A 27,989-nucleotide genomic window follows, 5' to 3' on the forward strand; every position below is an offset into this window, starting at 1 on the left:
AAATACAGCCCTCGCCACCGGAAGCTGGGTCGTCCAGCCCGCGGCTGCTCTAGCTCGCCGGACCGCCACCAGTGAGAGTGCGGGCCCCGCCCCCCGCCCACTCCAGCCGTCACGTGACCTCCCTTGGCCTGCTTCCCTCCCCCCGCGCTAGCGAGGAGCGCGACCAATGAGAAAAGCACATGCTTAGCCCCTGCCGTCCCGCAGTCCAGCCGAAGTGCGCGTGTGCGCGGCGGGGGCGACCAGGCGGGGCTCCAGCCTGGAAGGTGCGTGCGGGGCTGGGTCCCGGAGTGGGAGACTTGGAGTGCAGGTACTGTGCGATCTGGGGGCGCGGCACCTCTGCTACCCTTTTCGTGTTGTCCTTCCCTCTGTAATGCATTTCTCCCCTTATGTCATCCAATGTCTCTTTATGTAGCCATCCCTCCCCTTCTGTCGCATCCGGGTTGAATGGTCATCACCCACTTCTGTCGCCATCACCCTACTTATGTCGCTGTCAACCCCCTTAATTCGCTTCTGTTCTAAGCCCCCGTTGCCGCCTCACGTTGCAGCCTTTCCCCCTTTATGCCGCCATCGCCTTATGTCGCATGCGCCCCTCTTTTGTTGCTATTTTTCCTTTATGGAGTCCTCACTTCTCATAAGTCGTCGTCATACCCCGGTTCACCCGCACACATCTTCTGTCACCAAATCCTTAAATCGCAGTCTCTCTTCCCTTACGTCATTTTCACCGTTTATGTCTCCATTCTCCCGTATCACCTTTGCTCCCAGCAGTCACCGTCCATGCCTTACGCTAGTTTTCCCCATAAGGAGCTACTCTGCCCTACAGTTGTTTTTTTCCCCTCCATGTCTCGTCATTTTCCCGTGTCACCTCTCAGATCCTCACCACCATATGGGCTACTAGAGCCGGTTTCCTGGGCTGTGCCAGACTCCCAGCTCTACCATGAAACCTCTGGGTAACCTTGACCACCTGATCACCCCTTTGCAATCTCAGCTTCCTCAGCTGTAAAATGCACACAGGACACCTATGTCCAGGATGGTTTTGAGGATTCTGCCAGTTTATTCTTGTGATGTGTGCAGCTTGGCGTGGCGATTTGGGCTAATCATGTTATTAACCATGTCACTCTCATCCTGAAGCAGTCACCTTTATCACATCGTTGTCACTCTTCCCACCAGCTGCCCTCTTCATTTCCATGGCATCTGTATGCTCCCCGTACCATGATACCCTCTGCCACGGAAATCACCCCATGCCACCCCACGTCACAGTCTCCATGTCCTCATCTCTGCCACGTCATTCCACCTGAGGGGGTGGGCCATCGGCCATCCCAAACCTTGCTCCGGTAAATACTTCATCCCTATCTCTCTACCTTGATGGATTGAGTGGTTCCCCCACCTACAAAATGAGAGTCCAGGAGTAGTGGGCGGTGGGGGGGACTAGCTAGCTTAGACCCAGATCACCTTGACTTCTAGAATCGGGGGTACAGAGAGATGAGGCAGGTCCCAGCACACCGCAGTCAAACCTCAGCAACCCTGAATGCTTGGGTAGAAAGTTAAATATCTTAGTCACCTTGCCTTAGAGAGGCTGTATGAGACAGTGGTTAGCAATGGGTATCTGGGATCTGGAACCCTGGCACCAACCTTGGTTCTAGGACTTCGTACTTAAAAGAGTTGCATGGCCTCGAGAGGTGGCTTCACCTCCCTGTGCGTCAGTTGCTGTATCTCCAATATGGGAATAAAAACACAAGTTGTTCATTCAGTAAATATTTACTAGGCATGTTCTACATGCCCAACACTGTGCTAGTCCTGGGGGACACAGCAATGAACCAAACAGACAGAGATCCCTGGCTTCATGGAGTTTACGTTCTAGCAGGGGTAAGAGACAACAAGCGAACAGGTAAGTAGATTGTATGATATGTCAGAAGAGGGATGGGAATACATAGTAAAGGTTACAGTTTGTTTGCTTTTTTTAAGATTTTATTTATTTATTTGACAGAGATCACAAGTAGGCAGAGAGAGAGGAGGAGGGGAAGGGAAGAAGACTCCCTGCTGAGCATAGAGCCTGATGCAGGGCTCGATCCCAGGACCCTGGGATCATGACCTGAGCTGAAGACAGAAGCTTTAACCCACTGAGCCACCCGGGTGCCCCAAGGTTACAGTTTTAAATAAGGTGGTCAGGGAAGGTTTTCTGAGATGGTGGTACATTTGAACAAAGACTTGAAGGAAGGGAGAGAGTGATGTGGCTCCATGGGGAAGCGCATACTCGGGCCCTGAGGTTGGGGCATCCATTGACTATTTCAGGAATAGCAAGGAAGCCAATGAGGGAGGAGAGGGGTGGAGCGAGGCCAGAGGAGGGAGTGGGCAGATCGGCTGAACTCATGGGCCATGGAGAAGACTTTGGCTTTACCCTGAATGAGGCAGCAGCCACGGGAAGATTTGGAGAAGAGAGACTTAATCTGATGTGATGTGAAACAGCAGCCCAGCTCCAGAACTTCTACCAAGGATGGATTGGCCAGAGCAACCTGGTCAGAAGGAGAGCCAGAGCTGTCTTACTCACATATCCTTTGTATTTGGAGAAAGCTTCCAAGGTCCCTGTCAAAGACTGGGAGAAAGAGAAGGAGGAGATGTTGGGAGAGTCTTTGAGAAGACAATGCCAATGAACCTCTGGGTTCAGGTGCTATGGGGGGGTTGGGTTGGGGTGGCTGGCAGCCCCAGATCTGCAGATGATAAACAACAGGAGAGGCAGCTTTCTACACCTGGGACCCCAAGGCAGCTCAGGATCAAATCCTGGCTCCACCATTTCCTGGCTGTGTCCTTTTGTGCCCATGACTTGACCTCTCTGGGTCTTTAGTTTCCTTATCTGTTACATGGGGCTAAGAAAAGGACCAGTGTGAGTAATTAAATACATAAAGTGCTTCCAGCAGCGCTTGGCTCAGTAAACAAGGAGCTCTGCCCTCTTCTGGGGAGCGAGCAGAGCAAGGAAAAGACATTCTGCCTTATTTTATGTTCATGAGCTGGTTCGACATCATAGTGTCCTGAACAGAACTGAGTTCTGGGTTCGAATTCTATACCGACAGACTGACACCGTACAGCCTGAGCAGAGAGTTCCCTGACCCCTACTGCCTCATCTGAAAAGCAGGGCTAACAATGCTTTGCACCCCAGATGTGCGGTGACATGGTGTTATTTTTTTGAGCTGAGACATCAACCATTTTCCATTGTGAGGCCACTCTGCCCCTCGCCTGCTTTATTTTTCTTCAAGGCGCATGTTATATGTTTCCCTCATCCTCATCTATCTATTTTCTACCCCCCAGAGAATGCCATCTTTAATAGGATTTTTCTGTTTTGTGCTGTATTCCCGGTGTCTACACAGGCTTTACCAGCAAGTAGTCACTGGGCAAATAGTAGCTGAATGAACAGATGAATGACTTGAGCACCTGCCATGTGCTGTCCCTGTGCTGGGTGGTACTGGGCCCACAGCGGTGACAGAGACAGCCCCACGCTGGTGCCCTCATGGGTTTCACAGTCCAGTGGGACAAACAGACTCATCACCAGGCAGTGCCAGTCTGGAGGGCTGGGATTGGGGAAGCGTAGGCAGAAGGGTCAGGGCTGGGCTGGAAAAGCTCAGGGACTGTTGGAACCCAGAGGGGGCGATTCTGGACCAGCCCAGGAGTCAGGAAGGGCTTCCTGGGGGAGGGGGCACAGGAGATGATAGGAACAAGCCACACAAAGAGAAGAGAAAGGTGTGGTGGGCAGGAGCAGCAGCCGTGAGAGTGTGTGGTGGTAAAAGTGTGGTTTCAGTTCAAGGAACTGAAAGCTATTAAATATGGATGGGATCTAAAGGTCGGTGAGATGGTAAACTGAAAAGGTTTTATTGAGGGGAGATCATTTAGAGCTCTGGGAACCACAGTGAGGAGCTGAGACTGTCCTGAGGACACCAGGGGCCGGTGGGGGACATAGGTTTTTGAGCAGGAGAGGAACAAGTTTGTCTCAGATGGAGGGGGGACTGGAAGGGTTTGGTGGAGGTTGGGAACCAAAGGAGGTGGCAGAAGTGGGGACCCAGGTGGGAGAGGGCAGGTCAAGGCCATGGAAGGGAGAAAGAAAAGGGGTGTGTGGGAGGGACCCTTAGGAGATCAAGTAGACAAGTTGTGGAGGGTCCAGGATAAGGCCCAGGGCTTTGGGACAATCATGGAGGGCTTTCTGGAGGAGGTGGCACACAGACCGAGACCTGTGGGATGGATAAGACAGCTATTCTTGAAGTGGGGACCAAGGAGAGGAACAGATTTGGGAGAGATTTTAAGGACAGTTGGGGACATGGTAGTTGTGAGGGGCTTGGGAATCCCTGGGGAGAAGCATTGTGAAGGCCATGGGACTTCCAAAGCTGAAGTTCAGGGAACAGGTGAGAGCTGGAGACAGCTTTGGGCCCTAGAGGACATGGTAAGAAGTTTACCCTTTGCCCTGAGGGCAGTGGGGAGCCACAGAGGGATTCTGAGCAGGGATAAACTAGCTTAGATTATTTTGAGTTCCAACTCAGAAATATTCACCAATCATGATGTGGTTTCTTTTGTTGTTGTTTTGTTAGTTTTTTTACCCATTTAATTGTTCTTCAGACCAAGCATCTTCTCTTTCTATGAAGGGCCCCTTCTAGGGGTCCTTTGATAGCCGCTACACTACGGAAACCGGCGCTAGGGGTCCTTTGAAATAAAAGTTCTACTGCTAAAAACCAACCAACCAAAGTTGATAAAACCAGTGCTCTGTTCTGTTTTCTGTGGACCTGAGCTCAGACAACTGATTTATCAGTTCAAAATGGTTTGCACAATCAATTGAAAATCGGTTCCTTTTAAACACATTTCTGTTTTGAACCATATGGAAAATCTATATGTAAATGTTTCCTGTGGTGTTCTCTGTCTGGTGCTTCAGCAGCTCTCTCTGATGGCTTGAATCAACCTTAAATTGACCTTGAACTTTACTCTTGGGCGGAAAGGCCATAATCTACCTCCCCATCTGCTCTGGGCTTAGAGCACATGCCGGTTATCACTGTGTATAAAACAAATGTCACTAGGTCTACAGAGACCTCTATGAAAGTCTGTGCTCCAAGGTTTTCACTCTCCTGCTCCCCTTCTTCTGTTTTCAGGAAACATTCATGGAGTGCTTATGATGTGCTGGGCACCAGGGAGTAGAGAAATACACCAAACACAGACTAAGCTTTTTAAGGGACATATAAGTCTGTCTGCGATAAAAGTATGCATACAGTGCTAAGGGACACACAGATCTCACCAGCAAACTTGTTTCGGGGGTTTGCTTGTCTGCCTGTCTGCGTGGATGGCTTCATTGACTCTTCCCAGCAAATGTGAGGTTAATGTACTCGTCTCCCCATTGGTCTGAGGAAGAAAGTAAGGCTCAGAAAAAGGAGCCTCTACTCATGGCTGAGATCAGAACCCAGGGTGGTAGGAACTCCAAGACCCACCCCCTTAAACCATTCAGAGATCCCTCAGCCTCTGCCCCACAGATGAGTAGGAGATGATCCTGATTCTATAGCTAGTCCCACAGGGCTCAGATAAATAAAGTCCCACGTCTGAGGTCACTCAGTAAGAGTGACAGGTGGGATTTGAACCGTGAGTTCCACGATCTAAAGCACTGCTATGAGGGAGGGATCACATCTCCGACCGCCAGCCAAGGGTGGGGTGTTCAGGGACCTGTGACCAGAACGTGTCTCAGAAACCCAGCGGGTTTTGCTTCCTCCTTTTCTGTGGGCTGTGGTGTCACACCCCAAGGCAGGCAGCATGTAAGCCAAGGGGCCAGGCATATCCCTGGGGCTGGGAGGGCTGCGCTTGCTGGCAGAGATGCTGCCTACCATCAAAGAAATAGAGCATAGGGACCAGCCTGGGCATTGCCCTGGAACCTGAATGGGGGTTCCAGGTTCCTGGGAACGCAGGAGCTGAGCTGAGGGAAATGCCTGCACCTGTCAGCCTGGCTCAATCAGTCCAGCTTTCCGTGTCCACCTTCAATATCACCTTGCCCTGTGCCCCCAAGGGACCTGGGGACCGGGATGCTGGATATGGAGGAAAACTTTCTTTTTCTGGAAACATGTGGAGAAGGGGGCACTCCAGCTAAGAGCCTGGGCCTCATAATTTCATTTCCAAAGAAGTGCATTTAAAAAAAAAAAAAAAAAAAGTACCTAGAAGTCTACAATGGAAAGCAAGCATCTTGCCTTGGTGGGGGGAGGGGCTTTTCTTTTTCTTTTTTCTTTTTTCTTTCTTTTTTTGGGGGGGGACTGTCAGGATCCTTAACACAATCACATTTATTGAGAAACTCTTGTGTGTCCATTTGTATGCTTGAAAGATATTAATTCCTTTAGTTCAAAGGAGTCACTTCTCAAATTTTGTATATTCAGGACACACACACACACGTGCCCCATGCAGCCAGAGGGAACCGGCAGATACCTGTATTAGTTCCCTGTTGCTGCTATAACAAATCACAAACAGGGTGGCTTAAGACAACCAAAATTTATTCTCATGGTAGTGGAGGCGGGATGTCCAAAATCAAGGTGTTGGTGGAGTCACATCCCCTCCTGAGACTCTGTGGGGGGATTCCTGCCTCTCTCAGATTCTGGTGGCTCTTCCTCCCTGGTCATGTGGTCTTCTCTCTTTCTTCTGTCTCTAAGAGAAACTTGTTATTGGATTTCAGGCTCACCTAGATAACCCAGGATGATATCTCAAAATTTTTAATATAATTATATCTGTAAAGACCCTTTCTCCAGTCAAGTTCATGTTCACAAGTTCCAGAGATTATGGCCATGTTGGGCGTATCTTTTTTGAGGTCACCACTCAACCAACTGCAAAACCCAAGGCAGATCATGTCTCCGCTCTGCTTGGAACATGTCCTCCTCACTGCAGTCCAGGCAGCCCTGCACATCAGCTCTCTGACGCATCTCTCTTTCCCACCCCCCTGCCCACCCCACGACCGACACACAGGCCTCCTTGCTCTTCCCTACCCACATCAGGCACATTCTAGCCTCAGGGCCTTTGCACTGACTGTTCCCTCTGTTTGAAACACTCCTTAAGAAGTCCTTGTAGCTCTTTCCTTCCCTTCCTTGAAGTTTTTTTTCTCAGGTATCCCCTTCTCAGTGAGGCTCTCCCAGACTCCCTTAATTTTTTTTAATTGAAGATTTTTTTTTTTTAATTTATTCACTAGAGAGAGCAAGTGAGAGCACAAGTTAGGGTGCGGGGGAGGCAGAAAGAGAGAGAAGCAGACTCCCCACTGAGCAGGGCGCCTGACATGGGGCTTGATCCCAGAACCCCAGGATCATGACCTAAGCCAAAGGCAGACGCTTAACCAACTGAGCCCCCCAGGCACCCCTCGACCTCCTTATTTAAAATTGCAAACAATCCCACCCCTACCCCTGCCCTGCTTCTCTATGGCATTTATTACCTTCTAACATATAATTCACTCACCATCTCGTTTTTTGTCTGTCTTGCCTGGTGTCTGTTTTGTTCACAACGGTACTTCCAGCGCCTAAAACAACACCTGGTACACAGATACTAAGTATGTGTAAAATTAATGAACAGCCTTATGGAAAGTAAGTACTGTTGTTACCATGCCCATCTTACAGACAGGAAAACTAATGACAGGAAAACTAATGGCAACAACTAAATGTTGTCATTTCTCAAGGTCAAACAGTCACATAAGGGCTGCAGCTCGTCTTCAAATCAGGCATCTGGTGCAGAACCGCAGGTATTAACAGCCTTGCAATCTAAACAGTCTAAACCGCTTCTCCAGCACGAGTTTTCTTTTTAAACACCATAGAGGTATTTTGATAAAAATATAACAAGTTAAAGTTAAAAGCATTGTTACTAGACCCATAATCACTATACAAGTTGGAAGCCAAAAAGTCGCTAACAATTTGAACAAACACCGTCTATCTTCTTCCTATTTTTGGTGCGTTAGTGGGCATCCCATTCCTTCCATCCCCATGCCCTACCTCTCGCTCCGTTTTGCTCATTTTCTCTTCCCTAATTTTACATCACCTGCTGTTCCAACTGCAGATTTTTGTTTGTTTTTAAGTACTCTCTACCCTCAATGTGCAGTTCGGACCCATGACCCCCGGAGACCAAAAGTCGCATGCTCTACCGACCCAACCCTGTATTTTTTTTTTTTTTAAAGATTTTATCCATTTATTTGACAGACAGAGATCACAAGTAGGCAGAGAGGCAGGCAGAGAGAGAGAGAGAGAGAGAGGGAAGCAGGCTTCCCGCGGAGCAGGGAGCCCGATGCGGGGCTCGATCCCAGGACCCTGAGATCATGACCCAAGCGGAAGGCAGCAGCCCAAACCACTGAGCCACCCAGGCGCCCCAAACCTGTATTCTTAAATAAAACATTTCTCACCAAGGCCTTCGCAGGTTAATAAAAGGCAACTGTTTCCTGCCCCGTTCCTCCCCTCCCCCACTTAGCAACCCTGCGGTCAGCCACCTCTTGAGACTTAGCCTCTGCTTCCCCTGCTGACCTCTCAATTCCAAATAACCTTGATCTTTTGCCACTTGCTGAATCCACTTGGTCCATCCGCATTTGTTCCTTTATAGTAAGAGGTGGGGCTCCAGCTCTGCTCTCCCCTTGCCAGTCTGGGGTCGGACTTTGTGGGGGAAGGAGTTTCCAAATTATCCTTTCAGATCTAGGTTGGATCTTCCTGTGAGGAGAGAACCTAGCTCCCTTTTGGAATTTTCTTTTTTTCCGCTCTTCTTTTTTAAAATCAGGGTAATGCCTACGCATGGCGGTGGGACGCCGCAACACCTGTGTTCGTTTATAATTATTCCTTAACCTGCGGAGAATTACTTTTTCTCTGCTTTTCTGTAAGTCGCTTATATCGCACAATTTTAAAAAAGAAAATAGGCATGCAAAAAAAAGCAGTCCTCATCCACCCTAGATCCCAGTCTCGAGGCAACCACTTCTGACGCTGTTAATTCTCACAATGATCCAAGCCTTTTCTGCATTTATCTGTTGACTTCCTGCGTGGACGGAGGGGAGAGCGTGCCCCCCTTTTTTACCGGGGAAGGTGGGCGTGGAAGAGTTCTTCAATTCATTTCTCCAGAGGTGGTCTTTTTTTTTTTTTAATTTATTTATTTGACAGAGATCACAAGTAGGCAGACAGGCAGAGAGAGTGGGGGAAGCAGGCTCTCCGCTGAGCAGAGAACCCGGTGTGGGGCTCATCCCAGTGGTGGTCTTAAATCCTTCTTGGGAGATATGAGATGTGAAATGGCAAATCTTGCTTATCCTTCCAGCCAGAGCCTGGATTTCAGAAACCAAAATTTTTAAATCCCTATCAAAATATCAGTTGGCTGGGGCGCCTGGGTGGCTCAGTGGGTTAAAGCCTCTGCCTTCGGCTCAGGGTTATGATCCCAGGGTCCTGGGATCCAGCCCCATATCGGGCTCTCTGCCCAGCGGGGAGCCTGCTTCCCTTCCTCTTTCTGCCTGCCTCTCTGTCTACTTGTGATCTGGCAAATAAATAAATAATATATATATATATATATATATATATATATATATATATAATCAGTTGGCTTTTTAAAAGAAATAAAATACTGTTATCCAAACAGACTCCAACAGAAAACCCACCGTCTCCTTCCGCCACCTTGCTCTTCCCCTCACCCCGTAGCTTGGGTTGTGTCTTCTGCTGATTTTATTCTGTTCATCTAGAAATCGTATCATTCAATCCTGAGCTCTCCATTTTATTTTATAAGGCTTTTAAAAAAAATTTTTTTTTTTAGTATAGTTGACATTTCCTTTATACGTTTTTTAACGATTAATTTTATTTATTTTTGACTAGGTAATACATGCCCATGGTACAAAAATTCACAAGGTTTGTAGACAAGAAAGACGTGGGGTTCCTTTTTCTCTTTACCCGCGGCCTCCCTGCCCCACACTGGGGCTCTGTGTGTGGGGGGGTGGACGGGTGGCAAAGCCCATCCCCCAGCCACGTACTCTACCCACCCGGCCAGGTTGACGCGACCGTATCTGGGGGACCCCGGCCCCCCTTTTCCCTGCGGTGAGCCGAGGCGGTCTGCGCACTGCGCAGACTCCCCGCTGCAGCGGGCGGAGCTCCGTCTGGCCCCGCCCCCTCCTTCCTCACGCCCCTGCTCAGCCTGTTGGGGCAGTAGCTGGGGCCCCGCGGAGGTAGCAGCTGCCGCCAGCGGGGTAAGGCCGAGTCCCCTCCGGGGTAAGGTGGAGGAAGACGGCTAGGGGGATGGGCTGGGGACTGGTGGTGAGTTCCCGATAGTCGCGAGCTCCCAGCTTGACCCGTCTGGTGGGTACCTGTGGGTGATGGCAGGGCAGCCACCTGGAAAATGCTCCCTGGGTGGTTTCTGGGTGGTGAAAAGCCAGGCAAAGATTTGGGGCTCCGCTGACCCCATCCACAGTTGTCTTTTGGGGAATGTCTAGATGAGCGCTCGGAGAAGCGAAGATGCTAATGAGCAGCTTGAGCGTTAATGAGGAGCCGCGTGGGCGCTCAGGGGGGCAGGGTGGGCAGCATAGACTGATGGGAAGAAAGCTAGATGTTAGACCTTGAGGGATTTCGAAATCCCTGCTGACCAGCGGTCAGCTTCCTCCTTTTGGGGTGGCGGGCCCCATGCCAGTGGCCCCCGTGATCGCAGACAAGGAGACCCAGTGGATCCCATGAGCCCAAGACTAATCTGGTTTCTGTGATGTTCCCCTAAGGCCCAGAGCACCCCCACAGTGCCAGCTTTTGTTCCCCACAGTTTGGAGACCCTGACACACCCACTTTCCTGCCTGGTCTTGGCGTGTCCCCTGGCTGCCTGGCAAGATGAAGCCTAAACTGATGTACCAGGAGGTAGGTGGACCTGGGTAGGAGCCCAGTGGGATGGGGCTGGGTGCAGTGGAGGGCAGACACCCCATCAATCTGCCCTTTCACCCCCTCTACCATCCCCATCCCCCAGCTGAAGGTGCCTGCGGAGGAACCTGCCAGCGAGCTGCCCATGAACGAGATCGAGGCTTGGAAGGCTGCAGAAAAGGTAGGAGCCCACCACCACCCCCTGCCTGTCTCCGGCATGGGCTGGGCTACCCGCCATGGGCTGGCTCATCGCCGCCTCCTCCTCCTCCCTCCAGAAAGCCCGTTGGGTCCTGCTAGTCCTCATCTTGGCAGTTGTGGGCTTCGGTGCCCTGATGACTCAGCTGTTTCTATGGGAATACGGCGACTTGCATCTCTTTGGACCCAACCAGCGTCCAGCCCCCTGCTATGACCCCTGCGAGTAAGTTGGGGAGGGGGACCTTGGAGGGCCGGGGAGGAGCTGTCTCAAGCCTCCCATGAGGACTCTTACACACGGGGCAGGGCCTGCACAGAGCCACACCCACTCCCTGTGCCAGTCGGAGGTGATCACAGCCGCCCAAGTGCCCTGTCACACGGGCTTCCCTCCACCCGCAGCCCCTTCCCCCAACACTGTTCCCATGACACCCACAGCATCATCTTCTGTCCAGATCTATGAACAGACAGGCACACACAGACACAGCATCTTCCATCACATTTGTGGACAGACACATACACACACACATACATAGGTGTCTACATACATGGTCTTCCTTCTGTATGTTTGGACAGACAGACACAGAGACACACAGAGTCTTGAATATGGGCACACACAGACAATATCGTCTTCCATCCTCTGTGGGCAGACACAGGTTCCAGCTGATTGTTTCTGGCCCCCTGTGGCTGATACCACCCTCCCTCACACCCCAGAGCAGTGCTGGTAGAGAGCATTCCCGAAGGTCTGGACTTCCCCAATGCCTCCACGGGCAACCCCTCCACCAGCCAGGCCTGGCTGGGCCTGCTCGCCGGTGTTCACAGCACTCTGGACATCGCCTCCTTCTACTGGACCCTCACCAACAACGACACCCACACTCAGGAGCCCTCTGCCCAGCAGGTACCTGGTAACCTGGGCCCTGGCTGGTGGGGGTGGGGGTGAGGGAGTGAAGAGGGCACCCCAGCAGCCTGGGACATGGGTAGGCACATCTCACACAGCAAGTGGGACACAGGTGATTGAACGCAACTGTCTTCACATGGTCCCCTGGACCGGAGGCGTTTGTCACAGTCATCTGGAAGCCTCTGAATGTCAGGTTGTGGGTTTGCCTACAAGGGATTAGGCTGACTGATGTCACTCCCCCACAAGCTGCCCCAAACCCTGTCGTCCAAAGAAATGGAAGGAGCAGAGTGAATAACAGCCCAGCCTCAAGCCAGCCTGCCACTGCTCAGCTGTGTAACCTTGGGCAGGATGCCTCACCCCCTCAAGCCCTCAGTTTCCTGATCTGTAGAATGGGGCCAATACATAGCAGTTGCCCTTCTGAGAAGAAAACAGGCAGATCCTCACGCAGCATCTGACATGGTCAGAGCATTTGTTTTATATCCTCGTGACAGTGTACAGGCACACTTTTAAAAAACAGAAAACTAACCTCTTCCTTGCAAAACACGCTGAATTTGTCCCTCCTTTTATCTTCCCCCTGCTATCTCTTTTTGTCAGAAGTGGGGTTAACATTTAGTAAAACTGTGGGTCTCCCTGAGCACTGCCTAAAAAAAAAATAATTAACAGAAGTAAAAGTGATAGGAGCGCCCACTCCCTGCTGGATCCCACTGGAGTGGCTCAAAGCATCAAGCATGGCCATAGGGAACCAGTGAGTGAGTTCAAATCCCACGTTGCCCCTGAGTTCTCCAGCTCCCGTTTTCTCCTTCCTTCGCACCTTGGGGATTATACTCAGCCCTGCCCCATCCATGAGAGTGGTGAGAAATCGGTGAGTTCAGAGGAGTAGGGGCTTAGAATGGGGCCAGGTCATAGGAGGAGACAGGGAACCCTTGGCTGTACCTTCCCGGCCCCTCCGGCCTGTGCCGTGCCTCCCAATATCCTGCAAGCTGCTTGAAGTCCCCCGCAGTGCTGGGCATTGATGCTTCCAAGGCAGGATCTTGGGAAGGTCCCTGGCAGAACAGGAGTGGCCGGGAGGCCCTGGCAGGGCCCAGAGCCCCAGTAATTAAAAGAGATGAAAGATTTTAAAAGCTTGTAAAGCCATCCCTAGGCGTGCTGACGAGTGGAAAGCCTGTTCACTCCTGATTGCAAATTGGGACCCGATAGGAAAACAGCCTTTTTGGGGTAGGGGGGCTACCTGGGGTTAGAGAGCTGGCCGGCCCTGCCCCTCAGAAGCTATCGTCTCTCCAGGGTGAGGAGGTCCTCCGGCAGCTACAGTCCCTGGCCCCTCAAGGTGTGAAGGTCCGCATTACCGTGAGCAAGCCCAATGGGCCCCAGCCACAGGCTGACCTGCAGGCACTGCTGCAAAGTGGTGAGCAGGGCGGGGCAGTGGGGGGGTGGGGGGGCAGTATGGGGCAGGGGGAGGGGCTGGGAGGCGTGGCTTGGCTCCAGGGCGGGTCCTGATGTGCTGTTTGGCCCAGGTGCCCAGGTGCGCATGGTGGATATGCAGAAGCTGACCCATGGCGTCCTGCACACCAAGTTCTGGGTGGTGGACCAGACCCACTTCTATATCGGCAGTGCCAACATGGACTGGCGCTCCCTGACCCAGGTCTGGCTGCACCCTGCCTAGCTGCCCTCCATGATGGCTCCCTGCCCCATGGGGCCCCCAGCCTCCACCCGTACCACTCTTCAATCCCAGAGTCTTCTCTGGCCAGTCTCTGAAGTGACTTCCTTCCTCCCTCCCACATGGGCTGGCTCATTGCTGCCCCCCCAACCCAGAAAGCCCCTTGGGTCCTGCTGGTCCTCATTCTGGTGGTTGGGGGCTTCGGTGCCCTGATGACTCAGCTGTTTTTATGGGAATATGGTGAATACAGCGACTTGCATCTCTTTGGGGTGCCTCCCCCCAAATCCAGCCTTCCCCTGCTCTTAGAAGCCTGGGGTTTGATCTGATCCCTGATGACAGCTGCCAGCCCCACTGCAAGGCATTCAAGGCCCTGTCCACTGATTGGCCCTTCATTATTCAGTTCCTTGAGTGCCTGCTCTAAGCCCAAGCCTGTCCCGGGGGATGCTGAGGACATGGTGGTAAGCGATGGGAACTGCCAGTCCAGTGTGGTGACGGGCTGGTCACCAGGGTCAGGGCCAGGATGGGGGATCCAGGCCAGAGTATCAGAAAATGTCTTCCAAAGGAGGTGACAACTCACAAGACGCTTGAAGCAGGATTGGCGCAAGACAGGAAAGAAGGTACAGCTTAGCCAGTGATCATTTATAGACTCAACAAATACATCCCAAGCTCCTAATCTAACCAGCTCTTGTGAGGAGATGCTAAAGACAAAGCCATGGCTAAGACATCCCCAGTGCCTGCCTTCCTGGTCCAGTGTCACCAGAGACAGACTTGAGGGAAACCCAAGGGAATGTGAAAGCCCAGAGGAATGCCTGACACAGGTGGGGCAGTCCAGAGAGGCTCCCTGGAGGAGGAGGCTGTCATCTGAGATCTAAGAATGAGTAGGAGCTTGTTCTGTGTAAGGTAGAAGCAACAGCATATGCAAAGCTTCAAGAAACCTGGCTCTTTAGAATAACCAAGGAACTTTCATCAAAAGTTGGCAAGACTTTAGCCTCGAGTCAAGTTCATGCCCGTTTTAGAACTTAGTTCTGATGGTGGTGGCAGGGGGTGGGGGGACGGGGGCCTGAGGGACAGATAAGATAGGGGGAGATTGAGGGGCCAGGGACAGGAAGGGGGGCGGAAGGCTGTAGGTGTTCCTGTCACCTGTGGGCGCCAGGCCACCACCCCAAAGCTCAGCACCGCCCTCCTGCAGGTCAAGGAGCTAGGAGTGGTCATGTACAACTGCAGCTGCCTAGCTCGGGACCTGACCAAGATCTTCGAGGCCTACTGGTACCTGGGCCAGGCGGGCAGCTCCATCCCGGCTACCTGGCCCCGGCCCTATGACACCCGCTACAATCAGGAGACACCAATGGAGATCTGTCTCAATGGAACCCCTGCTCTGGCCTACTTGGCGGTGAGTCTTTAGAGGGAGGGGCTAGGCCACTCACGGTCTCTGTCCAGCCCCACCCAGTGATGTGGGAAGGGGGGCAGGAAGAGGGTCCCAACCCCTCACTTCTGTTCAGTCTGCTTGCTTTGGGACCAAGACTATGTCCTGATCTCCCCAGGCCTCAGTGTCCTTTACATGGTGGCTGTCAAAATTATCTGCAACCTTTAGGGCTAATGGGGAAGTCCAGCTAGGGTTTATGCACACTGAGCCCCTGGGGGAGCTCTGCGCTATCAAGCAGTCCAATATAGCTACATTTGGCTCTTTGCCCTTTTAAGTCAGTTGAAATTAAACATTGCTCAAAGTTCAGTTCCGGAATTGCACAGATGCACGTTTCAGGTGCTGGGTAGGCCCAGGGAGCAAATGGCTGCCATGTTGAATGGTGCAGCCATAGAACGTTTCTGCCACCGTGGAAAGTTCTCTGGCCTGTGGCAGATACTAAGCTCTGGGAGCAAGGCACTGCTATTTGCAGCTCTTGGATATGGCCCCCTTGGAGTGGCCCATCTGGGTCCCCTTCTGTCCCCTTCTGCGCCAGTTACCTGGCCAACCCCAGAGTCATTGGGGGGGGCCCAAAAAGGCCTGGGCGCAGGGACACGTGGTTCATTGGGGTCCTTTTCACCATTGGTCTTGCACAGAAGGCTAAGGGTTCCCCCACGGCCACTTCCCCTTCAGAGCTTGAGTTTGCTCCATCTGTCACGAGGGAGGGAAGCGGGTAAAGAGCCTGGTGTCGAATGGCACGTGAGGAGTGTCATCTGTGCGGGCTGTGAGCAAGTCGGGGACACAGATGATTACAGGAGAAGTCCTTAAACCTGAACATGCCCCAGAAGCATGAGGAGGACTGGTTAAAACCCAGATTCCTGAGCCCCACCCCTGTACCCTGGTTCAGTAGGCAGTGTGCAGCGAAGTCCCAAAATTTGCAAATTTAACAAGTTCTAGATGATGCCATTGCTGCTGGACCAGAGCCCTTATGTCTAGAACCCCTGTGTTAGAGCAAACATTCTGGAGCCAAGCAGCCTGGGTGCAAATCCTGGCTCCATTTGTCAGCTGTGTGACCTTAGGCAAGCCACTAACCCTCTATGAGCCTCAGCTCCCTTGCCTGTAAAACGGATATGGCAATTACCCCGCCCCCTCATGGAGGCTGTAGGATTCAGTGAGACCCACAGGACCGGCTTGAGACAAACTGTGCATTCATGGGGTCCGCGATGACAGCACCCTTAGCAGACACGTGTCTTGACTATTCCTTCCCCCACCCAGAGTGCGCCCCCACCACTGTGTCCCAGTGGCCGCACCCCGGATCTGAAGGCTCTGCTCAACGTAGTGGACAATGCCCGGAGTTTTATTTACATCGCTGTCATGAACTACCTGCCGACCATGGAGTTCTCCCACCCGCGCAGGTACAGCGGCCTCGCAGATGGGGCTCAGGAAAGGGACCCACCGTGAGCAGGAAAGGGAGTGACCAGGCCAGAAAGCAGGCAGGACCAAGGCAAAGGGACAGATGGTGGGAAGCCACAGCGAGAGGCAGAGGAGACAGGGAGAGGGGGTCTAAACCCTTGAGACAGAAAATGGGGACAGAGAAAAGGCTGAGAATCCTGGGGTTGGGGGCGGGGCCGGGGAGTATGGGCTGGAGACAGGATGAGTGGCTTGGGGGCAGGACTGGGAGCCAGGAGTAGGGCGTTCTTGGGGTTTAAGAGTGCTTAGAAGCTAGAGCAGGCTCCCTGACGCTCAGGGGAAGACCTTAAATAAAGCTGCCCTCCAAATTCTCCACCCCGTCCCCAAGGTTCTGGCCCGCCATCGATGATGGGCTGCGGCGGGCTGCCTATGAGCGGGGTGTCAAGGTTCGCCTGCTGATCAGCTGCTGGGGACACTCTGAGCCGTCCATGCGGGCCTTCCTGCTCTCCCTGGCTGCCCTGCGTGACAACCATACCCACTCTGATGTCCAGGTGGTAAGCACCCACCACACACCCAGCCCCCAGCCCTAGTGCCAAACAATACTGAAGGCACAGCCCTCTTGGAGCTCACCTGTCACCTGACAGGGCTGACCCTGAGGGATGGGGCCGTGCCGTGATAGGGAAATCCCGAGTCGCGCCAGGATGGTGGGGCCCAAGGAGAGGGGGCAGGGCCCTGACGGAGGTGGCATTGTGGCCAGAATAGGGGGACCCAGAGGAAGCCTCTACCCCAGCCTGGGGGAGGGGGTCGACGAGGACTTTCTGGGAAAGGGGACATCTGAGGCGAGAACTAAGGGACAGATAGGAGCCACACAAGAAGGAATGACAAGGGAGGCAGCTGGGTCTTCCCTTTCAGCGGGTGTTACTGATACCCCAGCCCAGACCCCAGGGCTTCTGCACCCCTACCCTGCAGCTCACGCTCCTTCCTTTTCTGCCCGCCCCCTCAGAAACTCTTCGTGGTCCCCGCGGATGAGAGCCAGGCCCGAATCCCGTACGCCCGCGTCAACCACAATAAGTACATGGTGACGGAACGGGCCACCTACATCGGTGAGTATCCCAAGCGCCCCCAGGGGGCAGGAGGGGAAGCGGGGAGCACAGCTCTGGGCTCTGACTCTCTGACTGCCTCCCCCCATCCCCACCGTCACCCCAACTCCAGGAACCTCCAACTGGTCTGGCAGCTACTTCACGGAGACAGCGGGCACCTCGCTGCTGGTGACGCAGAATGGGCGGGGCGGCCTGAGGAGCCAGCTGGAGGCAGTTTTCCTGAGGGACTGGGACTCCCCATACAGCCATGACCTTGACACTTCAGCCGACAGTGTGGGCAATGCCTGTCGCCTGCTGTGAGGTCCTGGTCCGGCAGACAGGCCGAGGCCTGCACGGCCCTTGTGGACCCAGACATCCTGGGTCCTGGCCCCTGTCCCTGTGCCCCTGCTTCTGTGTGCCCCATCGTGGCTCCACTGGCTCTCTCCCCTGCTCTCCCACCTCTATCTTGGTCCCTGCCGGCCTGATGCTATGGCCCTGGGACCAGCCCAGCTGGGGGAGGGATCAGCCCCCAAAGAAATGGGGGTGCATGCTGGGCCTGGCCCCCTGGCCCACCCCCCTTTCCAGGGCAAAGAGGGCTCCAGGTTATTATAATAAGTAAATAACTTGTCTGTACTGTCTGTGCCGGACCTGAGTGATGTGAAGTGGGGCGTCGGGTAGGTCACAGCCGGCATGCCCCTCTCTTGGAGACCTGGTGTTGGCAGAAACCTCGGCGTATTACCAGCGTGGTTTGGCAGGTCCTGAGGCCACAGCACGTGCTGGGCCCTTAGCATGGATTTGGCATGTGCTGAGCACACAGCATGGGACTGGCATGAGTGTGCGATGCCCATGAGCCAGTATGTGCTGAGCATGTAGTGTGTGACCACACAGCCTGGCGTGAGCTGAGCCTCACGCAGCCAGCACAGGGTAGTGAGCACTACACACTTGGCACATTCCCAGATGGGGACGTGCCGGACCATCACCGGCTCCCAAGGGTGGCCTCGCAGGTCCAAACACCTCAGGGTGCACCAAGCATAAACTGATGACCACCACAGGAATTTACATTTAGCCATGACCCAAGCAGCGGTGCGGGCATGCCAAGCCTATACACATGGCAAGGGCAGGTCAACAGATGAGACCTTGGCATTTGGCAAGCTCGGATTGGCACCTGCTAAACACTGGGAACGTTCTGTGGACGGATCCTCACGTGCCAAACGCTTAGCATATTCAGGGAATGGGTCAGCCTGTCCCTCACAGTGTGATGGCAGCCCAGCCTCCAACCTGAGCCAGGGGCCAACAGGGCTCAGCATCGGAGAGCAGGGCCCTGGGCGGCCAACCTGAACCCCACCCCAGCTCCAGTCCAGGCCTCAGACAGGGCTGCTGAACAGTTCTTTATTGAAATGGGCAAGGGCAGCAGGGCTGAGGGCATGCTCAGGGCCAGCGGGGGCAGCCCCCTTCCTGTGTCCCTTTGGCCCGGGGGGGAAGGGGGAGGCGACGGGCCAGACCCCAAGGCCCTCCTGTGTTTAGGGGGTATGTGCTGGCATGCACCAGGGCGAGGGTATTGGGGGATTTCTGGATAACTATCTTTCTGTAAGAATAATTTGTGGGTTCAGGAAATGGCTTCTCAGGAGGGGATGCCAGCCCCACTAGCATAGCCCCCAGTGATGGGCAGGGGTGGGGTCACCATCAGTGGTGCCCACTGACGTGCTGCAGAAAGCTGGTGGTCCGGGAGGGACCATGCGGGTGAGCGTGGCGGGCTGGGAGTCCCTGAGCCCGTGGTCCCCTGACACCCTCCAGGGTCCAGTCTGGCTCGTTCAGCCATTCCCCAGGGCAGCTGCTGGGGTCGAAGAGCTCAGGGCCTGGCCTCTGTTAGGAAGAAGAAAGGACCATCAGCCAAGGAGCCCCTGGCCTTGGGAACCACCAGCCTGCCCCTCCTGGACTCTTCTCCAGTCCCAGCTGAACCCTTGTCACTTCCCCAGGGTGATTTTGTAGATCCCAAATGCAACTTAGGGGCTCAAACTGTGTGCAGAAACCTTAATGTGTTCTGAGGGACTATTAGGGTCTCTGAGGCTTTGTCACTTCTTGAGCCCCTGCTAAGGCCTTGTTCTGAGTGCTGGGCCTTTATCACTTCCTATAGGGGGACTAAATGCATTCTGACTTTCTATACATCAGGAAGGTGGATTAGTGTATGCTGAGCCTTCTATCCTGAATGTGGGTTAGTGTGTGCTGAGCCTTCTATCCTGAAGTGATCAGTGTGTGCTGAGCCTCACCACCTTGTAAGGGTGGGTAAGTATGTGCTGAATGTTATATACTGAGTCCGGGTTAGTATATGCTGAGCCATATCAAATCCTCATCATATTCTGAGTGTGGGTTAGTGTTTGCTGAACCTTGTCACATCTTGAGAGCGGACTCGTATGTGTTGAACCCTGAGCCAGCTGTAGCCTGTCCCCGCCATCCCGGAGCTCGGGAAGGCCCTGATCCCAGAACCACCCACACCCTACAGGCCCACTGGGCTTACATCAGCATCCATAGTCATATCCTTGACGTCTGGTCCATCCCCATCCCGCTGTGGGAGGCTGGGCGGCTCGGCTGAGGCCCCACGGCCCTCTCCTTCGGCCCAGCCACTGCCCCGGCACGGTCCCTCGTCCTCAGGGGAGGCCTGGCTTAGCCGGATGAGGTTACTGAAGTTGGAGTCTGACTTGGAGCCCGCGGGTGGCTTGCGGGCCTTGTGGCGACCCGCCAGGCGGCTGCCGTAGAAGGCCAGGATGGGCTCGGGGCCCGAGTCGGGCACCCGGCGGCTAGCAGCAGCGGCCTTGAGTGGGGCCAGCATGTCAGGAACCGCGTCGGCTCGGGTCTCGCCCCACAGCCCGCGTCCCACCTCCTGGAGACTCAGGTCGTCCAGCTGATCGATGGCCCTCTGCATGCCCGGCGCCTTCTCCTCGCAGAAGAAGGGCCCGCTGCCCACCACGCTGCCTATGCCCACGGCCTCCTCCTCCTCGGCCAGCCGGTAGTAGGGGGGCCCATCCTCCACGGCTGTCACGCCAGGCGTGGGCGGCTTGCCCTCCACCTGCAGCGAGAGGCGGCAGCCGCGCAGGGAGAGCTGGTAGTAGCGGGTGGTCTCGTGGGCGCTGCGCAGCTGCTGCATGGACACGAAGGGGTGGCGAAGGGCAGCGCTGGGGCTGATGCGCTCGTGCGACTCCCACGTGAGCATGCGTTTGATCAGCTCCACCATGCTCTTGAGGTCGGCAAGCTCCGCCAGCGCCTCGCGGTCTGGGAAGGTCAGCCGGCTGGCTGCTCCACCGCCATTCACGGTCTCTATCTGGTCCAGTGACTTGAGCATGTACTTGCGGCGCTCCAGGGGGCGCACCTGCTGGGACATGGGGGTGGTGGGCATGGGGCCGACACCGAGTCCGGGCTCTCCGGCTCCTGCTGTGGGGCCCACGTATGACCACGCCATCCCCGGCCCCAGCTTCCAGTCTGCCCTCCAGTCTGGTCCGGGGCTCTCTTGCGGCCGTGAAGCCCACACACCCAAACCTAGACTTCCAGTTCTGCCCAGGATCTGATCTGGAGCTCTCTTGCTGTGGAAAGGGCCACACCCACTCCCTATGGCCGGAACCCCTCTCGTCTGACCCAGAGCCCTCCTGCTGCTGCAGGAAACCTACCAGAGTACGCCCTTTGGTCTTCCTGCCATCTCACCCAGAGTCTCACTGAGCCAAGTTTCACTTCTCCCTCAGACCTCCAGTCCTCTCTGGAGCGATGGGTGCAGCCCCAACCAGCCACTAGCAGAGGGATGGCCCTCAACCTCTAGTCCCTCCTTGGTGTCAAATCCAGATCCTTCCTGCTGCTGTGGGCCACACCACCAAGCCCAGCCCACCAGGCCTCCAGGTGGTCCAACCAGCTTGCTACACTAGCTTGTCGACCCCTCTTTGCCAGGAAACTCAGAGCAGCCGCCATATACTTCCAGTGCCACCTTGGGTCTCACCCACATCTCTCTTGCTGTCACTTGCTGTGATTTGAGCTGACCCTCTAATCTCCAGTCCTCTCTGAGGTCTAGCCTAGATTTTTTTCTCGGTGCAGCAGCCCCCACATGAACAGCCCTCACCCCGCCTGCCCCACACCCTCCCCCCTGCCCCACCCACCTCAGCCTACCTTCGTCTCAGCCAGGTAGTCAGCAGAGGACTTGAGCTGCCAGGGGTTGCTGGCATCAGGATGGGGGTTGCGCTTAAAGAAGTGGTGTGCCTTGCGGGCGGCGTGCAGCAGGTGGGGCTTGGGCAAGCCCTGGGTCTCACAGATGTAGCGCACCTGGTCGTACTCGTTGTTGCCTGGGTAGAGGGGCCAACCCAGGTGCAGCTCGGCCATGACGCAGCCCAGGGACCACACATCCACCTTCTCGCAGAAGGGCAGCCCCAGCAGGATCTCAGGGGCCCGGTAGAAGCGCGACTGAATATATGGTTCCTTGACATAGCGCACCTCGCTGAAAATGCTTGCTGAGCCGAAGTCAATCACCTGCGGCGGGGGGGGGGGGGGGGGGGGCGGGAGGGCGGGGGACGACTACCGATCAGGGTCTCCCCTGTGGCTCTGACCAGTGTCTTTCTGCCCCTGCCATCTGACTGTCGCTGTATCTGTTAGTCCTTATCTCTTGTTTATGTCACTGCCTTTACTCGTCTCTGTCTCTGGTTTTGTGTGTCTGTCTCTCTGTTTCGAACCACTAGAACGTATGACTTTAGGACCCCTCTCTTTGTCTTTCACTCCACACCTTGTCCATCAGCAAATCTTGTCGGCTCCACCTTCTGAAGGGATCCAGACTGGGCAGCCTCCCCATCCCCAGCCTTGGCTCCCCCCCCACCCCATGCCACCCTGTCCTGGGGCATCTCCCACTGAGGCTGATGTGGGGACCTCCTCAATGGGCTCCCTGCTCCTCCCCTCTGCACCCCAGTTCACTAGTCATATGCATGCCCCTGCGGATCCCGTGAGCGCCTGAGTCTGATCACATCCTTCCCCTACTCAGAATCCCCGCATGGCTTTATCATCCTATGATAAAAGTCAACTTTCCCATGGTGGTCGCCAAGGATCGAGCAATCTGGCCATCACCCATCACCTCTCTGGCTTCAGCTCCTCCTGCTTCCCCTCTCGCACAGGTGTCTCACTGTCCCTTGAACAAGCCAGACGCATTCCTAGCACAGGGCCTTTGCACTAGCTGTTCCCTCTGCCTGGCATCTCTTTCCCCAGGTGTCCACATGAGTCCCTCATCTCAGGTCTCAAAAGTCAACTCGTGAGACCTCCCCTGGCCATCCTATTAAAAAAACACCATCCCCCATGGTTTCTATCCCCCTTCCTGGATCCCTGCTTTTCTCCAGCACTTTTTTTTTTTTAAGACTTTATTTGACACACACACACAGATCACAAATAGGCAGAGAGGCAGGAAGAGGAAGAGGGGGAAGCAGGCTCCCCACCAAGCAGAGCCCAGCAGAGAGCCTGACACAAGGCTCGATCCCAGAACCTTGAGATCATGACCTGAGCCCAAGGCATAGGCTTAACCCACCGAGCCACCCGTTTTTCTCCAGAACTCTTAACACCATTTCACATTCTATATGTTTTACCATTCAGTCAAGTTCATTGTCTCTCTATCCAGCTAGGACGCCAGTCTGGGGATTTTGTCAGTTTACTGTTGCATCCCTAGGTGCCTAGAACAGTGCCCGGCACACAGTTAGGGGCGCAATCAGGAGAGAATGAATGAATGAATGAATGAGGGGCCTTATGTCCCTGGCATGCTCTTTCCTTCTACCTCTTTTTTGTATCGCTCTTTCTTTCTTTGCCTCTTCATTGCTTCCTGATGTCTCATCTCTCTGTGTCTCTACCTCTATGTCCTGGCTGGGAAGACACCTCCCGGAAGCCCCACCCTCTTCCGTCTTCATCATCAGGCACATGGAGGGGAAGGCTGAAAATCTTTCTCTCCTGATGTCGCTGGGAGGCGCCCTGTGCCACTTTTACTCTGAATCTCTAAGACTCTCTGGACCCCTTCCTCAGTTTCCCCCTCTGAGTTTCTCTGCTTTTCATTCAGCCCTCCCTCGTGTTCTGTCTGCAGAAGGTGGGATGATGGGAGGGTTATTAACCTGCACTCTGAGTGTGGGCGGCAAAGGCCTGAATCTGAGAGCGTGAGGGCCCTGGGGCACTTGGCGGCCACGGGATCCATTCATTCATCTGTTCCACAGACCAGGAAGGAGGGCCAATGCCAGCCAGGTGCTGTGGATGCGTCCTGTCTGCCTCCTGGTGTGTTTGTGGGAGTCTTTCCTTCCTTGGGGCTCTGTCCTTCCATTTCCTAGGGCAAAATGATCTGCCTTTTCCTGCCTGCCTCTTTCCCTGTGACTCTGACCTTCATTTCTCATTGACTCCGCCCCCGCACTGTGCCGGGAGATGCTGAGGACACAGTAGTGGCCACAACTGACCTGGTCCTGCCTTCACAGCCCTGCCCGCTCCTGGTCCAGACCCTTCACCAGACAGTGACAAGCTCAGAAGTGGACAGAGGGCCAGGGCTGGGATGGGGGACACAGGTGGGGGTCCAGGGCAGAGGAGCTGGGGCTGGTTGGGGGAGTCCAGTGAGCTTGTGACATGTATAAGAGGTGCTTCTGTGTGCCCAACGCAGGGTCAGGTCCTGGGTCAGGTCCAGAGGAGGTCTTCAGTAAGTGTTTGGTTTTTGTTTGAAGATTTTATGTATTCAGGGGCGCCTGGGTGCCTCAGTGGGTTAAAGCCTCTGCCTTTGGCTCAAGTCATGACCCCAGGGTCCTGGGATTGAGCCCCGTGTTGGGCTCTCTGCTCAGCGGGGAGCCTGCTTCCCCTCCCCTCTCTCTCTGCCTGCCTCTCTGCCTTGTGATCTCTGTCTGTCAAATAAATAAATAAAATCTTAAAAAAAAAAAAAAAAGATTTTACGTATTCATTTGAGAGAGGGAGACAGAGACAGAGCACAGCAGGGGGAGCAGTAGAGCCAGAGGGAGAAGCAGGCTCCCCGCTGAGCCAGGACGCCCACCCCCCCTACGGCCTGCTGCCCCAACATGGGGCTCGATCCCAGGACCTGGAGATCATGATCTGAGCCCACGGCAGACGCTTAACCATCTGAGCCACCCGGAGTCCCCAGGAAATATTTGTTAATGAACTGCCTGTGACGAAGAATGGCGCCTCCATCTTTCCAGTCGCTCGGGCCATCAGGCTCTCCTTTCCCATCAAGTCATCTCTTATACTTCACATAAGATCAGTCAGCAAATCCTGTACCTACCTAGAATACCCACCGTGTCCCTTCCTCCCACTACCCCGACTCCATCCCCGCACCCGGGCTTCCCACTTGGCGGGGAGCAGCCACCCCTCACTGCCCTCCTGCTCCTGACCCTCACAGGCTATTGCTCTCACGCAGCCAGAGGGACCCTGGGAACACCTGAGCCGAATCATGATCTCTCTCTGCTCAGAATTCTCCTGTGGCCCCATCCTACATGGAATAAAACCAGTCCTCACTGTGGTCCTCGAGGCCCTGTGTGTCCCAGCCTGTCACATCCCTGGTCCCATTCCTCTCTCTTCTCACCCTGGCCTCCTGGGTGCTTCTCAAACACATATACTCAGATCACTCCTACCTCAGGGCCTTTGCATGAACTCTTCCTTCTCCCCAGATGCTTTTCCCCAGATGTCTACATGACTGCCTCCTTCCTTTGGGACCTTCCTCAAATGTCATCTTAACGAGGTCTCCCTGATGGCCATGTATACAATTTTGGTCACCACTGCCACCGCCAATCAATACCCCACCCACATCCTCCTCTTCTCTGCTTTATCTTTTCTCCTTCTCACTCACATACCACATTTGACTCATTTATCTTAGCAACTGTGTTTCCCTCCCCATTCCTGGAATGTCAGCCCTACATAGACAGGGCCAGGCCAGAGGAGCTGGACTATGAATTGGAGAAGGAAGGTCAGGTCTCGGATCTGGGACAGAGAGGATGTCAGAATTGGGACAGGGAGGTGGAGAGGATTTTAGGGCCAGGAGGTGGGGAGAGGCATCATGGGCAGGGAAGGGGAGACACTCAAGGCTGGGAGTGGGGGACACGGGAGACATTAGCGACAGGAAAGTGTCCAGGGCCGGGGGAAGCTCGGAGAAGACGAGGAGGAGGGATGTGGCCATACTGGGGCAGCCCCACTCACCTTGACTCTGAAGGGGCAGCGGGTCTGGTCCACCAGCATGATGTTCTCGGGCTTGAGATCAGCATGGATGATGGCCAGCTCCTTGAGCCGGGCCAGGGCTCTGAGCACCTGCAGGGTAACCGTTCGGATGTGGCGGGCAGGCAGGGGTGCGAAGTTGTTCTCCTTCTGGAATTCGAACAGGTTTTGCTCCAGCAGCTCGAATACCAGGTAGAACTTGAGGGCGTCGTGGAAGAACTCGAGGAAGCGGATGACGTGGGCCTCCTCGGGGTCCAGGCCCCGCATACACCGCAGCAGCTTCAGCTCGTTCTTGATGATGCGATTTCGGTAGGCGTCATTCTTGAGGATCTTGATGGCCACCATCTCCCCCGTGCTTCGCCGCCAGCCCTTGGCTACCTCCCCAAAGGTGCCCTTGCCCAGCACCTCGATGATGTCATAGCAGTCGGTCTCAGACTGGATGGTGGCCATGGTGCCCCGGTCCCCGGGCACAGCCCTGCCACCGCCCCTGCCCCACAGGCTCTGCCTTCGAAGGCTTCCGGCCCGCCACCGGCTCTGAGGCCCCCCCAGCGGGGGAAAGAGAACCGCACTCGTGCCTCCTGCTTCGAGGTTCACGCCCACCTCCCTGGCACCCCCCAGCGCCCTGGGCCACACTGCCAGTCCGCCAGGGGCCACACCCCTCCCCCGAAGCCCTCCTGGCTTGGGACGAGGGGCCCCAGGCCCCCCCAAATGGGTTCCAGCGTTGCTGAGTGGCTCTGGTTCTGTTGTTGGAGACCTGAGCCCCAGGCTGGAATGGGGGGTGGGGTGGCCGGTGGAGCCCCCTCCCCCACCCCAGCATCGGAATCCTGGAGGGCTGGCCAGGTGAAGGGTCGACAGAGAAGGAAGTGCAATCCCGGACCTCTGGCAGGGGGGATTGGGACATTCCTAAACAGAGGTGAAGAGCTTGGGGGATATGTGTGTGTGTGTGTGTGTGTGTGTGTGTGTGTCCCCATGTGAGCAAACACCTGCCCCTACCAGTGGATGCCATGGGGGGAGGGGTGTGGCTCAAGCCAGGCCAGCTGGTAAAAGGTCTTGAATGCCAGGCTAAGGAGTTTGGACTCAGCTATCTGAGGGCCCTGGGAAGCCACAGAAGGGCTCTGAGCAAGAGAGTACAGGGTCAGATTTAAATGTCAGAAAGCTATCAAGCAAATAAGATTGGATCGGAGGGGACAAGAGTGGAGGCCTGGACCCTGGATCAGGGGGTGCGGGGGGGAGGCTGGTGTATGAGACTGGTGGCCAGGAGGGCAGGCTGTAGGACCGATAGTTTGGTGGGAGGGAGGGAACCATCCAGAACAAGGCCCAGGGCTCAGGGATGGCCCCCGGAACAGGGACATGGATAAGGAACACCTTGGGGGAGCAGATGCTGATGTCAGGTTAGACAAGTCTAGAGTGCTTTAGAAGCCTTAACCCGTCCTTATGCATACATGTTAATAGCAACATTTATGGAAGAGAAAATCAAGATGCAAAGAAGTTGAAAAAATGCCGAAGGCCACCCACTTGGGTGCCAGCAACAGGCTTTGACCCCAAGCAGTCTGACTCTAGACCTAAGCTCCGAACCACTGCCACATCCAGCAGGGGCACGCAAGGGACACTAGGTTCCCATGTGGACCACAGGAAGGTTGACATGGCCTGGGGACAGGGTGGAGGTGGCAAGGGCCCCACAAGAGTCCTGAGGGCCCAAGGGGCATGAGGAGAGAGGGGAGTGGGGAGGAGAGAAGAGAGTGTTCAGAAAGGAGAAAGGGACCCTGAGAAGTCAGGACAAGGGAGACAGAGGAAGTCCTCAGCATGGCCATAGAGAAGTCACCATAGACACTGACAGGTCAGCTGTAGTGGGAGGGAAACCCCAAATGGGGGGAGGGGAGGGCTGGGCAAAGAGTGTGCGCCAGAGGTATAAGTCACTCCTGCCATGTCTTGTGGGGATGAAGAGCACGTGACCAGGTGGTGACCCAGGGGAGGTCAGCTTTAATGGAGAAGATACTGGAGTAAGCCAGGGGTGTGTGACAACTCAAGGGCACGGCCGGATGTGAGAAGAACAGACAGACGGATACTGGGGCATCAGGGGGACACTTGGGACTGGACAGAGTATCTTCTTGTCCCAGCCTGGGCCACCGCAGAGAGATGCAGGGGAATCTGGAGCTCCTTGGTGGGAGCTTAGGACCTGCGTGCCCAGCCAGCCCTGATGGGAGCTGAGGACGCTGGGACCTAGTCCTAAGAAGACTGGATCCTGGAGAGGGACCAGGAGGGGCCTTCCAGGGTGGGGCCGGGCCGGATGGGGCAGTCAAACCAGCCAGACAGGAAAGCAATCCCCAGGATGTGGAGGTGG

At 54.9% G+C, this 27,989-nt stretch overlaps 2 protein-coding genes and 1 long non-coding RNA gene across 12 annotated transcripts; 1 reads left to right on the plus strand and 2 right to left on the minus strand.

Annotated features, from left to right (window-relative positions):
• The first annotated feature begins 39 nt into the window (after positions 1-39).
• On the plus strand, positions 40-18,088 carry PLD3 (phospholipase D family member 3). Of its 10 annotated transcripts, XM_082709256.1 has the most exons (13): positions 163-307; positions 7,658-7,720; positions 10,735-10,826; positions 10,933-11,007; positions 11,102-11,244; positions 11,730-11,913; positions 13,195-13,315; positions 13,425-13,552; positions 14,757-14,957; positions 16,242-16,381; positions 16,765-16,930; positions 17,380-17,479; positions 17,589-18,088. In XM_082709256.1, the coding sequence occupies exons 3-13, from the start codon at positions 10,800-10,802 to the stop codon at positions 17,774-17,776; spliced, it is 1,473 nt and encodes a 490-aa protein (XP_082565382.1). In that variant the 5' UTR covers positions 163-307; positions 7,658-7,720; positions 10,735-10,799; the 3' UTR covers positions 17,777-18,088. The 10 variants fall into 10 exon arrangements, with proteins under 10 accessions (XP_082565385.1, XP_082565379.1, XP_082565383.1 ...); XM_082709259.1 differs by lacking the exon at positions 7,658-7,720 and having other exon boundaries at positions 40-263; XM_082709253.1 differs by lacking the exon at positions 7,658-7,720 and having other exon boundaries at positions 101-307.
• LOC309852513 lies at positions 6,478-9,473 on the minus strand. Its single transcript, XR_014305226.1, has 3 exons — positions 8,490-9,473; positions 7,441-7,513; positions 6,478-6,679 (listed from the first exon to the last, which is right to left on the minus strand). It is a non-coding gene; the product is annotated as an uncharacterized lncRNA (long non-coding RNA).
• Positions 17,737-26,516, minus strand: HIPK4 (homeodomain interacting protein kinase 4). The gene is made up of 4 exons (XM_082709252.1): positions 25,634-26,516; positions 21,602-21,958; positions 19,971-20,819; positions 17,737-19,318 (listed from the first exon to the last, which is right to left on the minus strand). Exons 1-4 carry the CDS (start codon positions 26,096-26,098, stop codon positions 19,139-19,141), a joined length of 1,851 nt encoding a protein of 616 aa, XP_082565378.1. The 5' UTR covers positions 26,099-26,516; the 3' UTR covers positions 17,737-19,138.
• Positions 26,517-27,989: the final 1,473 nt, after the last annotated feature.

This window comes from Mustela nivalis (assembly GCF_964662115.1).
Source record: "Mustela nivalis genome assembly, chromosome: 18".
NCBI classification, from domain to species: domain Eukaryota; kingdom Metazoa; phylum Chordata; class Mammalia; order Carnivora; family Mustelidae; genus Mustela; species Mustela nivalis.